Genomic DNA, 13,026 nt, shown 5'->3' with positions numbered 1-13,026 from the left:
GCCAGCATGAAATGGTGTGATCACTTTAGGTACAAAGGAAGCCCTAATACGAAGCACCACCTTGTCAGGAAGGATGGAGATGAAAGGTGGCTTGAAGGAAAGAGCCTGCAGCTCACTCACTCTGAGGGGCCAAAGTGATGGCTATAAGGAAGGCTGTTTTAAGAGTAAGACGCCTAAGTGGGCAGTTGTGAAGTGGCCCAAAAGGAGCACACATCAGAAAAGTAAGAACTAATTTCATATCCCAATGGGGCATTATGAATGGAGAAGGTGGAACCAAATGGGTGAGACCCTTTAGAAACTTTCCAAAAATGGGCGATTTAAACAAGAAGGGTTGGTCAGGTTATCTGAGGAAAGGTGAAATTACATAAGTAACCCTCGTGGGTGACCAGAGCAGAGCCCTGCTGGACTTAAGAAAGAGTAAACAGAAGGACCTCAGATATAGGGGCAGAGAGGGGATCAACCGACTTATCTGTGCACCATGCCACAAATTTGTTCCATTGACAGACGTATACCATTTTGGTGGAGGGACACCTGGCTGCCAAGAGAACATTGCAGACTTCGGTCAGAAGGCCAAAAGCTGTCAACCGCTGTCGCTCAATGTCCATGCCAGACGGTAGAGACTGGACAAGATCGGGTGGAGAACTATCCCCTGCTGCTGCGACAGAAGATCCTCTCAAAGAGGCAGTCTGAATGGAGGATCGATGGCCATGCTCAAAAGCTCGGGATCCCATACTCTTCGTGCCTAGTCAGGAGCCACAAGAATGTCTTGGGCCAGGTCATTCTTGATCTTCTTGAGAACTCTGGACAGAAGTGATAGTGGCAGAAAGGCTTATAGGAGGCCAGAATTCCACTCAAGATGAAAAGCATTGCCTTGCGAGTGCTGCCTTGGAAACTCCAAAGCACAAAACAGCTGACATTGTACATTCTCTGCGAAGGCGAACAGGTCTAACCAAGGCTCTCTCACTGCTGAAAGGGACCATGCGCCACTGCCGGATGGAGACACCATTCATGATCAACTAGGCACTGATTGCTGAGTTTGCCTGCTCCAGGGTTCAGAGAACCCAAAATGTTAAACCAATAGGGATATGTCTTGATGTTTCAGCCACATAAAGCAGCACAACGCCTCCCAACAAAGGGTACATGGGCTCACCATGTCCTGCTTGTTGAGGTACTACATGGGGGTGGTGTTGTCTATAAACACCTGCACCACTTTCTCTTTGAGAGAGGGAAGGAATGCTTTCAATGCTAGCCTGATCACTCTAAGCTCCAAAAGATTGATATGGAGCCCAGACTCCACCAGACACCTCTGATCTCTGCCTTACCCATGAGACCACCCCATCCCAGGAGTGATGCATCTGTCACTACTGTCAGACGTGGTTGGGGAAGGGAGAGGGATCTGCCTCTGAGCCAATTGCGGTTTGTGAGCCACCAATGCAGATCTTGAGCAGCTCCCTCCGAAATCTGGACCTTGTCAAAGAGATGCCTCTGATTCTGTGCCCACCGAAATTTCAAGTCCCACTGCAGAGTCCACATATGCCATCTAGTGTGTGTCACCCGCGGAATGCAAAAGGCCATGAGGCCCAGCAGCCTCAGTCATTCTCACCAAAATCCAGGATACAGGCTGAAACATCGGTATCTTAGCCTAAATATCCTGGACTAGCAGTTCGGGAGGATAAGCCCAAAACTGCACTGTGTGCAGCACAGCTCTGATGAAAGGGCACATCTGAGAAGAAATCAGGTGTGACTTCAGCACATTTCTAGTGAACCCTAGCAAATGCAGAATGTTCGCTTTACTCTGGAGGTGGGAGATGACAGCCTGGGCCGAGCCCGCCCTCAACAGCCAGTCGTCGAGGTAAGGGAAGACTGAAACCCGTAACCTGTGCAGATGAGCTGCGACTACCGCCATCACTTTGATGAACACCTGAGGGGTGCTGGTAAAGCCAAAGGGGAGCATGGTAAATTGAAAATGCTTGTGACCTACCACAAACCGTAAGTAACGTCTGAGGGCAGGCAGGACGGGAACATGGAAATATGCATCTTGCAAGTTCAAGACTACTATCCAGTCTCCTGGGTAGAGAACAGATAGGACCTGAGCCAGAGTGAGCATATTGAACCTCTCCTTTTTAGGCACCTGACAGTAGCGAGAATAACAAAAACAACCTACTTCTGGCACAGGGACCACCTCTATGGTTCCCATGGCCAAGAGAGCCATTACCTCCTAGCGGAGAAGTGCCAGGTGATCTTCCGTCAGGCGACTGTAGGATGGTGGCATGGATGGAAGGTTAGTCTCTAAGGGAAAGGAGTGGCCCCTCCAGACTATTTGCAAATTATGGATTCCCGGGGGGGCAGGTGTTGGTGGATTCTGGTTCTAACTATTCCATGTTGGGGAAGGGTCAGACTAGGAAGGTTTGGAGGCTGCAGCAGGGGGAGGAGGCTTGTGAGAGGGGGGGCAGACTGGGCTGACAGCTGGCTCCCTGATCCACAAGCATGTTGGATCCCACCTCCCTGGCTGCACAGAGGTTGGACAGCACGCGCGGCACAGTGGCTGAAGGGAAACGGACGTGGTTAGGTGCCTCTTCTGTAGCCACAAAAGGGGCAAGAGGCAGACTGAGGGAAGCGAAGGGCAGCTGTGAGGCCCAGGGACCAAACCATAGCCCGGGAATCCTTAAAGTGCTTGAGCGTTGAATCTGCTTTGTCTCCAAAGAGATGGGTGCCATCGAAGGGCATGTCCATGAGCGTAGCTTAAACATCCCCAGAAAAGCCAGATGTCCTCAACCAGGCATGGCGCCTCAAGGCCACCGTTGACACAATCAATCTGCCCAGTGAGTCGTACCCACCCCACATTGGCTTGTGAACTTAGCTGCATCTCTCTCGTCAGCAACAGCTTAGGAGAGAATGGCCTAGGCCTCCTCCGGGACCAGTGGCAGCACCTGCCCAACCATGCCCCATAAGGTATGGGAGCAACGGCCCAAACGGCATACAGTCTTCACATCCGCAATGCCAGACTGGTGGAAGAAATAATTTTCTTAACATTCTGGTCCAGTTTTTGCGGAAGGGAATGCGCCTGAGGAGGTAAAGGCTTGGATGACCAAGCTCTCAAGGGTGGGGTGCTGGGTCAGGCATTTTGGGTCGTAAGGCGCAGACCTGTGGCAGTGGGTGACTGTCCTATTTACAAGAGCCCTTTGCTGGGTTTGGACCAAGTCCCCAGCAGGACATCAGTGAGGGCCTCATTGAAGGGTAATAGGGGTTCTGAGAAAGGAGCCCCATGCAGAAGCACCTCAGTCAGGAGGCTGGTCCAGACAGCAACAGAAGGCAGTTTGAGGCCCAGGACTTCGGTGACAATCCTCACCACCACCGAGTAGGATGCCCCCCCTCCTCCGTAGCCATGGTAGGGGAAAAAAGAATGCCAGCGTCAGGGGAGTTATCTAGATCAATGTCTTCACCCAAGTCCTGAGCCCATTCCATGGGATCCTCAAGCTGGTATCACTGTACTGGCAGCCATAAGAATAAGAGTCAGGGTCCAACCTGGGGAACAAGGTCCCGATGCCGGAATGGCACAGTGTCGGAGTCAGCTATCTGTATGGGAATGACGCCAACCGTGGGCCCGGGTGGCATTGGGAGATTCGACATCTGCACTGGCATCGGGGAAGGTCGCAGAGGCATGACGGACGCCAGTGCAGATACAAAAGAGGATCCCTAAGTGTCCTCTGGAGCCAAGGCCAAAGCTACCAGCACAGAACTCAAGGGGGCTCCTGCCGACCCAGCAGAGTCCGGAGGTGCTCCAGCAGGGTTGAACTTCCCAAATACGAGGCGCATGCCCTCATGGAACTCATTAAGTCCACGCGCACAGCCGACCCAGAAGCAGGCTCCAAGGGCAGAGGCCTACAGTGACAACACTCCTTTTTCTGCGTCGCGTCAGACAACCGACGGGGTGAAGTCGAAGAACATTTGCTCTTCTTTGACGACTTCTTATGCTTGCCCAAACGTCTTGATGATTTTTAATGGGACAAGGAAGAGTGTGGGCTCTTTGAGTGGTCTTGTGACCGTCCCCTCGAATTAGACTGGAAGTGACGCGGAGCCAAGCGCTGTACCACCATGAGCTTTAGGGACATCTCCCTCAAAGCCTTTGGGTTCATGGCCCAGCACTCGGAGCACGACTTCGGGTCATGGTCGCGCTCCAAGCAGCAAAAACACACGAGGTGCGGATCCGTCATAGACATTATCTGGTGACAGGAGTCATAGGGCTTGAAGCTGGTCTTCCGTGATGGCATACTTGACGGACCAGGAGGTCAAAAAAGCTTTGACAAAAGTCAAAAAAGTTAGTCAAAAAGTGATCTGTGTGTAGGCTGGTGTGGAAAGAAAAGAAATGACATCAGCACGCTGGGGTGGCACCTATATACGACCCACAACATCTTATCCAGGGAGCACAACACTGAAGGGTTCATGAACAACCGATGCCACCAGACAGCATGCAGTTGTAATGTTGAAGAAAAATCTCCGGTTCCAGACTGAAGTTTGGGAGAAATTTCAAGGTATGGAATCTGCAACTAGAAGTCTCTATCAGAGAAAGGAGGACACCAAGATTGCTAAGGTCATGGGTATCCTTCACGTTCCCTCCGCCGGGAGCTCCTTTCAGAGGCAAAAAACAAGCTGTCAGTCCAGGGCCAATTCCCCATAACCAGCCCAGTCCTTTCAATGACAACAGTAGGGTTACCACTGAGAGGGAGTTAGAGGCCACATGCTGGGCACCTTCAGAGGGACAAGCTGTAAGGGTTGGGACAGATTCATTCCCACAAAGGGAGCATCTATCTACAAGAACTGACTTTCCCTGAATCCCACCTGATCACACTACAACCATTGGGGGAGACTCCAGTGATTTTGTTCCAGCTGGGAGATCACCACAGATTATATCAATTTTCGAGCACTGATACTGCCTCGAGCTCATCTCAAATGCACCAAACTTCCAACCCTGCACACACACACGCTTAGCGCAGAACACCTTCCCATACTGCAAGAGGGGGTTCGGATGCTCCTTCTGAAAGGGGCCATAGAGCTAGTGCCCCTTCAACACTGGGGCAAAGTTGTCTACTCTTTGGCCTTCCTCATCCCCAAAAAGGGTGGCTCCCTCAGGCCAATCCTCGATCTCAGGCCAGTCGACAGATACATCCTGTCACAACATTTCCACATGGTCACCCCGCAGCATGTCATCCCTATGCTGCGGAAAGACGAGTTCATTTTTCCAATCCATCTGGCTCATCAGCTCTGCCTGTGCGTCTTGAAAAGTGGTCTGGACTACCAATTCCAAGAGTTATACTTTGGAGTTACCATGGCCTCAAGGGTTTTCACAAATTTGTTGGCAGTGGCGGCCTCACAACTCAGAAGAGGAGTGACCAATTTCTTACCATACCAAAATGACTGGCTGATCAATAGCGCAAGCAGACAAGACTGCCCAGCTCAGACCCAAGCTGCAATCTCCCTTCTACAGAGCTTTGTGTTTACTCCATCAAGTCCACCTTGAGCCACTTCAGGTCTAACCCTTCCTGGGGACATTCCTGAATGTGGTCTTGGGCAAATCTTACCTGAATGACCAAAGGGTGGTGGCTTTGCAGTGGCTTCTGCACCCATTTCATCCACTCCATCCTCTCCCAGTTTGAACAGTAATGTACCTCCTGGAGGTGATGATCTTATGCATAACCATAGTCATTCATGCAAAGGCTCCATATGTGCCCACTCTAAGAGTATATTTCAGATCAATGGCTGCAAGAGGAGGGTCGATTGGAAGTTCTAATGTTGATAAGGGCCAGCACCTATTGCTATCTGCAGTGGTGAAACAGCAACAATCTGTGCAGGGTAGACCCTTGGCAGACCCAGTTCTTCAGGTGACGATCACTATGGACTCATCACTTGGAGAGTGGAAAGTGCATTTGAATGACATAATAGTCCAAAGTCTGTGGTCACCTCATCAAAAGTCTCCACAGCTTTTGGCCATACAGCTGGCCCTCAAATCTTTTATCCAGGACATTCAGGGAAGGATGGCCCTTGTGCAGACCCACAACATGACCATGTTTTACCTACAAAAGCAAGGTTGCACACTCTCTCCTCAATTGTCAGCATTAGCACAACAAATGTGGAGTATCTCCCCGAAACGGGCAACAACTTTGCAGACTTGCTAAGCAGGATGCAACAACCAGTCCACGAGTGGAAACTCCACTCGTATGTCCTATAACTTACTTTTGGCAGTGGGACACCCCAGACAGACCTTTTTGCCACATGCAAAAATGCAAAATACCTAAACTTTGCCTCCGGGTTTCCAGACCCTCAGGTCCTGGGCAATGCTCTGTGGATGAACGGGTCAGAGACATTTGCATACACTCTTCCTTCTCCTACTTCTAGCATATGTGGTAAAGAAACTGCAGCAAACATCCCTCACCCTCTTGATAGTGGCTCCAAAGTGGGAAAGAAAACAATGGTCCTCGACCCTTCTAGTGTTGTCCATCACCTCACAAAATAAGCTCCCCAAAAGACTGGACCTTCTTACACAAAATCAAGGCCGGGTCAGACACCCAGACCCCAGTCAGCTCAACCCAGTGATCTGGCTCCGGAGGTCCTACAGTATGGACACCTTAACTTACCCCAAGAATGCATGGACATACTGAAGTAAGTCTGTAGACCTACCACACAGACCTGCTATGCTGCTAAGTGGAAACTGTTTGTCCACTACTGTATCGCGAGCCACATAAATCCTCTCAGGTCTACAGTATAGGACATAATTTGATACCTCCTACATCTACAAAAGTACAAAAGTCAGAATTAGCTTAACCCTCAGTTCAGCAACTCCAAATACTCCTCACATCTTCAAGACCTCTGTTATTAAGGCTTTTACAGAAGTCCTTAAAAGTGTCATCCCACCTGGGATATCACCTACACCAGTTAGGAATCTGAATATTGTCCTCATCTGACTCATAAGACTTCCCTCAAACCACTAGCTTCTTATCCTTTGAGTTTCTCTCCTGGGAGGTCACCTTAGGTGTTAGTAAGTTACAGACCCTCACAAAACAGGAACCTTTCATCTAGGCCAGTGGTTCCCAACCTTTTGACTTTTGTGGACCCCCACTTTATCATTATTGGAACCCGGGGACCCCCACTGATTCATTACTGAAAGTTAGGGGCCTAATCTGTTTAATTTTCTAAGCAGTCGCGGACCCCCATGGATCCCCGGACCACAGTTGGGAACCACTGATCTAGGCCCATATTAGTGTTTTTTCGGACCAACCTCAAGTTCTTGCCTAAGGTGGTCTGCCCATTCCACCTTAGCCAAACCAGTTGAGCTTGAGGTCTTCCTTCCATGCACTGACTCAGTAACTGAGAGAGTACTTCAAACACCTGATGGCAAGCATGGTCACATGTATTATATAGGCAGGACTAAATCCTTACTGCACTTTGTTGCCATTTCCAGCATAATAAAGGAAATCCCATATCTAAGGGAGGTGTTTAGTGCCGGGTGGATTTTTAAACATACCCAGATCTGTTACCTTAAAGCCAAAAGGACACTACCTACCCCCCCAAGCAACACTCCACACCTGCAAGCATGGCACCACTGTGGCCTTTGCTGGGAACATAACCATAGCTGACATTGTTAAAGCTGCCACATGATTTACTCTGCACACCTTCACAAACATTATTGTCTGGGTTTTCTTGCAAGGCAACAAGAAAGAATTGGTCAAACTGTCCAGAAGGCTCTGTTTCAGGTATCTTCACCATCCACTGGCTAGCCACCGATTAGGGGATTACTTCTATACAGTAGATGCAGAGCATTTGTATCTATAGCCACACATTATAAATGGATTATGTGACTTACCTTGTAAGCATCCATTTTTTAATTGTAGGGCTATAGATTCACATTCTTCCCCATAAGTTACTGTTTGCTACATATACCTTCAACCTACAGAATTATTTATTCTACATGCATGGTCACTGTCCTATTGTACTCACTACTCCATACCCGATAATAAAAAATAACTTGTAACTAAAAGATTTAAGATACAGTTTTGGACTTACCCTCATCCAAAAGAACCAGATGCCCATATTTCGAATACCAGACATTGATGTGAAGATGAAGTACATCATAATGGTTGCAATAAGTATGTAATCAAGTGGAAAAACCTGGAAAGAAATACATGGATTACTGAAGTAAAAGGGGAAGTAAGTAAGTATAATACAGCTCTGTTTTATTAACATCCTCACCAAAATGAAAGTTTAGTTTGCTAGCAATAATAAATGGCTCAGAATAAGACTATAAAAATGACTATATAATTAGCCTGATGTATATATTGAACTTTTTAGAGTGTGTAATATCATGCCTTTCATTTGAATCTTCCTTCCATTCAAACAAATCAATATCTTAAGACCAGTCAACTCGCACGGTGCCACCGTGTGACAAACTATATCAGCTCCAATCACATGGTCACCCGGTGAGGAACCGCTATCACACGGTGGCAGGAAAAACTAGCTCAAAACCACTGTAAACAGTGGTTTTCAGCTCGTTTTCAGAAGCTTTGAACTTCCAACGTCCATTAATGGGTGCGAAAACACCCCGGGTCATTGGCAGCAGCCTCAGCAAGCTTTATTTATTTATTTTATTATTAATTTCTTTTTTTGGAGGTGGGGGCTTGGGGCAGGTCTGTTTCTTACCTGAAAAAACAGCAAGCATATGGGTGAAGCCTGAAGGCTAGTGTTGAATTCCAGAAAGGCCTACTATAGGTTCCTCTCACTGATTTCTCTGAAGTCTATCCAGTGATAACTACTGAACCTGAGAACAGCAACCTTTGTACTTAGCAGTGCTAAACTAAATGCCATTTTCTGTGAGACAAGACCACTACAGAATGTTGTTGATATGACATTAAATATCTGAATAGAGTAACATGTAGCTTGTAATCATGATGGCTCAATCCACTTTTTACATTCTTGTCTGTGAACTGTAGTTCTTGTAAAAATATGTCGCTGCATTACAAACTAATTTTACGACTAAGGTCCAGTAAATTTCTTTGGGCAAACTTTGAATGTATTTTTTAATGGAGTTTGTTTAATTGAGTTTTTTTGTTCATATTTCTTTCTGGAATTCCTGCATCTTCTCTGCAGTTGGAGAAATAGTCAGATGAAGCAGCAGCTAAAGGATGTCTGTGGTTTTACTGAGAGCTACTGACGGGCATAGGGGCTGATACGTTTAATTAAATTTTTATTGCTAATGCAACACATTGCAAATCATTGTTGTTTACTTTGGAATTTTATGTAGATTTGCACATTGACACTCAGATGCTTAAGAGCACTGCTGGAAAGTAATAGCCTAGATGTGAGGATGCTGAAATTAAAGTGAAATTGGTATTGGGTGGGTCTCTTCAGATATTTTTCAATCACTACTGCCATTTGCTGGGATGTTCACTGATAGGTGATAATGAACAATTCAGTTTTCTGGCCTTTTCTCAAACTTTTAGTTTGGCTTTGCTCCCAGATTTGGATTCAGTGTGTTTCACAACATGGGACCCTGGCCTCACAATGACCTAACTCCATGTTTCAGGTGTCTGAAAGTTAGTTGAGTAATTTGCTGTTGAGGAGCACTGGTATCCACTGGGAACCTTACTGGCTTCAAGTGTTTGTAGGTATCCCGTACTATTGGCCCTGTGGGCCAGGTGGACAGTGCTTTGAAAACTGTTCCAGCGTCTAATGGGATGTATTGATTTCAGAGCTCCTTTCATATGTTCACAGACAGATTCAAGCATAATCTTGCTGCCTGATGTTGAAGTCTCTGCAGCCTAATAATGAGCTTCCTTGCCTGCTGGATGTAAACTATACTGCATAAGACAAAAACTGTAAAAAAAAACAAAAAAAAAACAAACAAAAAAAACCCTCCTATTTCACAGGCAATTATTACCTCAGTTTCAGAGAGACCATTTTTCATTTTGGGTCTTTGGGTCATAGTAATTATAAAAGGAGGTTCCTCTCCTCACCTAAAGATGGATAAGGGGGAAAAAGAACACAGAACACCACAGTACTTTTCAATATTAACATATTTCCCTGAATATAATAGGTAAGAGTGACTTTCACTTAGTAGTCCCTTATGCAAACAGTCTCACGTTACGATATTTTCATGATGATCATCCCATATACGAGTATCCTTCTACCATAATCATGTATGCTCGCCAAAGTACTTAATCATCCCAAATACCAATGTTCCACTACGCTGCTTCTAAAGAAACCTCAGAGATCACTCCCTTCAACAACAGATCCATCCACAAAGAGAACTCCACAATCCTTTCCTGGCTGAGGGCCATTCTCAGCAGGCAGCACAAGGCCTGTCTAGCAATACTGCAGCATGCCAGAATCCTCCCAATGTGCTGATAAAAACACCTTATTTCCACTCATTCTTAATGAATGACTCCTTCCTATATAGGAGTTTCTCTGCCAAATTGTGTGCTTGACTTTCTGCAGTCCTACTCATTTTCTGCCCCTCTCTGCCTCCATATCTTCCCCCCTTGTTTCTATGCATTAGCTTTCATTTCACTTGCTTCTTTTCTTTGCCTTCTATCACTATCAGATGAATTCATGGCCTTGTTCCTCTCTCCTACCATTAGTACCAATGTCCCTCTTTGTTCTGCCATCGAATCTTGTTTTGCATCTCCTCATCATCCCTGCACCCACACTTTTTCATTACTTGCTCCTTAACACTGACATACAATTTCAGTACTGGAAGAATATAACTTGAACAAAGAACATAACTTGAACAGGACAGACTAATGGGATAAGTTAATGGATATAAATGTTGACTTATTGGCATAGTGCCAACTTTAGAAGAATATAAAATGCTGTCTTTAGATTAGTTGGACAAAGCAGTACATTTGATGACCATGAATAGAAGCCAGCTTGGAAATGGCTGGAACAAAGTCAGGCAATAACTGAGTGGTCCAGCCTCCAGAAGACGTTTAGCAGGAACACAATAAAGTCCTCTTGGAGCCAGACCCGTTTTGGACTTTAACGGGAAGAGAGACCACGTTTATTTGCAAAAGTTGCTTCATCCTGATGTTTTTTTATTTTTCCCTCAATGTTCAGAAATAATTTTTAAAAAATGCAATGTTATAATTGGAGGGCGATTAGACACTCTTAAAATCTGTTGTGGCAGGATTAATATGTTGAGACTGTAGAAATTTAGAAGCCAGGTGGATAAGCTGACCAATGGAAGGTTGTGATTCAGAATCTGGTCCCTGAATTTGAAAAAGAGATCCAGTCTGCTATGTGGATGTTGGGAGGCATGTAAGAGGTTGGTGAACCACCCCTGGTATGGCCACTCTGTGGCTATGAGGATCATCTTGGCACTGCAGTAGGAGAGCTTGACTAGAACTGTTGGACTCAGGGAATACGTGGAAACCTGCACAGGAGCATCTCTGATCAGTTTTTCAAAAGCTCTTTCTCCTTTGTCCATGGCTGCTCTCTGCAGGTTAAGTCTGGGATTTTTTTGTGCTTTCTGTAGGTACATAAAGAGGCTTACCTGAGGATAAGCCCAACTGAGGAAAATGTCTTGCAGCACTTCACCTTCTAATACCCACTCATGGTTTTCTTGGAAGGATCTGCTGAGAAAGTCTGAATCTTCATTTTGAACACCTTCTATGGCTGTAATCTGTACATGTCTTGCCATAAACCATTTCTAGATTGATCAGGCTTCCAGAAAAAGAAGCTCCACCTGTTTGTTTAAATACTATGTTGCCACTGTGTTGTCTGTTTTTATAGGTAGGGTGTTTGCCATGAAAACCGGAAGAAAAGATTTTATGGTAGATGGACTTTACTCAGCTTCAGAAAATTGACATTAGATTTCTCTGTCTTTGACCCAGTAAACTGAACTTGACGGTGATGCATGTGAGAAACCCACTCCATTAAGGAGGTATCTATATCAATTGTTTGGTTGGAATAAATTAATGAAAATTCAACCCCTCAGAAGATTCCATGAGCAGTACCACAAAGGAATGACTGAATCCCAAACTTTCTGAGGATCAATCTGTCTTCCTAGGTGCCTGTGTAGTGGTAACATTGGTCCTCTAGGCATTGCTGAAAGGACCTTGTATGTAGGCCAACATGAGATATCGGGGAAATACAAGAAGCTTTAGTTCAAATGGTAGGACTTTGTATTAGAACCAGACGTTGCCTACAACAAACCTCAGAATTTCCAACGCTTTTTCTATAATCAGGATGTTAAAATAAGCACCCAGAAGCAATATTGCATACATCCAACTGCCCCAATGAAACAGAGGAAAATGTGATGCAAGCTTAGACTTCTATATTTCTTTTTTAATCCAATACTGGCAATCTTTAGATCATGAATGAGTCTGGATATCCTCCTGGTTTCTTTTTTCCAAACCAGAAACTAATGTAATAAAACCCTTTCGTGTTTGGTGGCGAGTAGCTTCTTCCACTGCTTTTCACACTAACAAGGTGTAACACTTCCTGCTGAAATGCTGCTGATGCTACTGGGAGGTTTTTCTTGGTAAAATGTTCGCAGGCGACTTGAAGCTCAGAAAGAATTCATTTTGCACAATATTTATCACCTATCAGTGTCCTGTTGTTTTGCGCCACTCTTGTGGATAATATGAGATGTTCCCCTCACCAGAGAGACTAAAGGAAGAAGTGAGGAGTCAAGAGAGGTTGAGCCCAACTCAATAATTAGTTCTACGACACGATGAAGGAACTATAAATATGTATATACACACACAAATAATATATATATATATCACCAGTTATAGTTTTTTCAAGTAACTATAACTCGACAGGCAGTGTTGACATCAGTGATGTCATCATTGATCTTATCAATATTGTCATAGAACATGCCATGAATGATATAATAAGGTGTAATATGTCAAGTCATAAGCCATGCGTGGGGGTGAGATACAGTTACAAGTGGTGAATTTCAGCTGTTTTTTTTTTTTATTAAGTAAGTTTAGTTTAAACTGACATTTTCACCTTACAAAAACATCACTTTAACTT

General features: G+C 45.4%; 1 protein-coding gene across 1 annotated transcript in view; it reads right to left on the bottom strand.

Annotated features, from left to right (window-relative positions):
• LMBRD1 (LMBR1 domain containing 1) overlaps positions 1-13,026 on the bottom strand; it is a 360,506-nt gene that overhangs the window by 165,739 nt on the left and 181,741 nt on the right. Inside the window, exon 12 of the mRNA XM_069235723.1 lies at positions 8,059-8,163. Coding sequence (XP_069091824.1) covers positions 8,059-8,163 — 105 coding nt within the window. The remainder of the gene's footprint in view (positions 1-8,058; positions 8,164-13,026) is intronic.

Source organism: Pleurodeles waltl, chromosome 5, assembly GCF_031143425.1.
Source record: "Pleurodeles waltl isolate 20211129_DDA chromosome 5, aPleWal1.hap1.20221129, whole genome shotgun sequence".
In the NCBI taxonomy this organism is placed as follows: domain Eukaryota; kingdom Metazoa; phylum Chordata; class Amphibia; order Caudata; family Salamandridae; genus Pleurodeles; species Pleurodeles waltl.
Note: the sequence above shows the minus strand (reverse complement) of the source record. Positions and strands in the feature narration are given on the sequence as shown.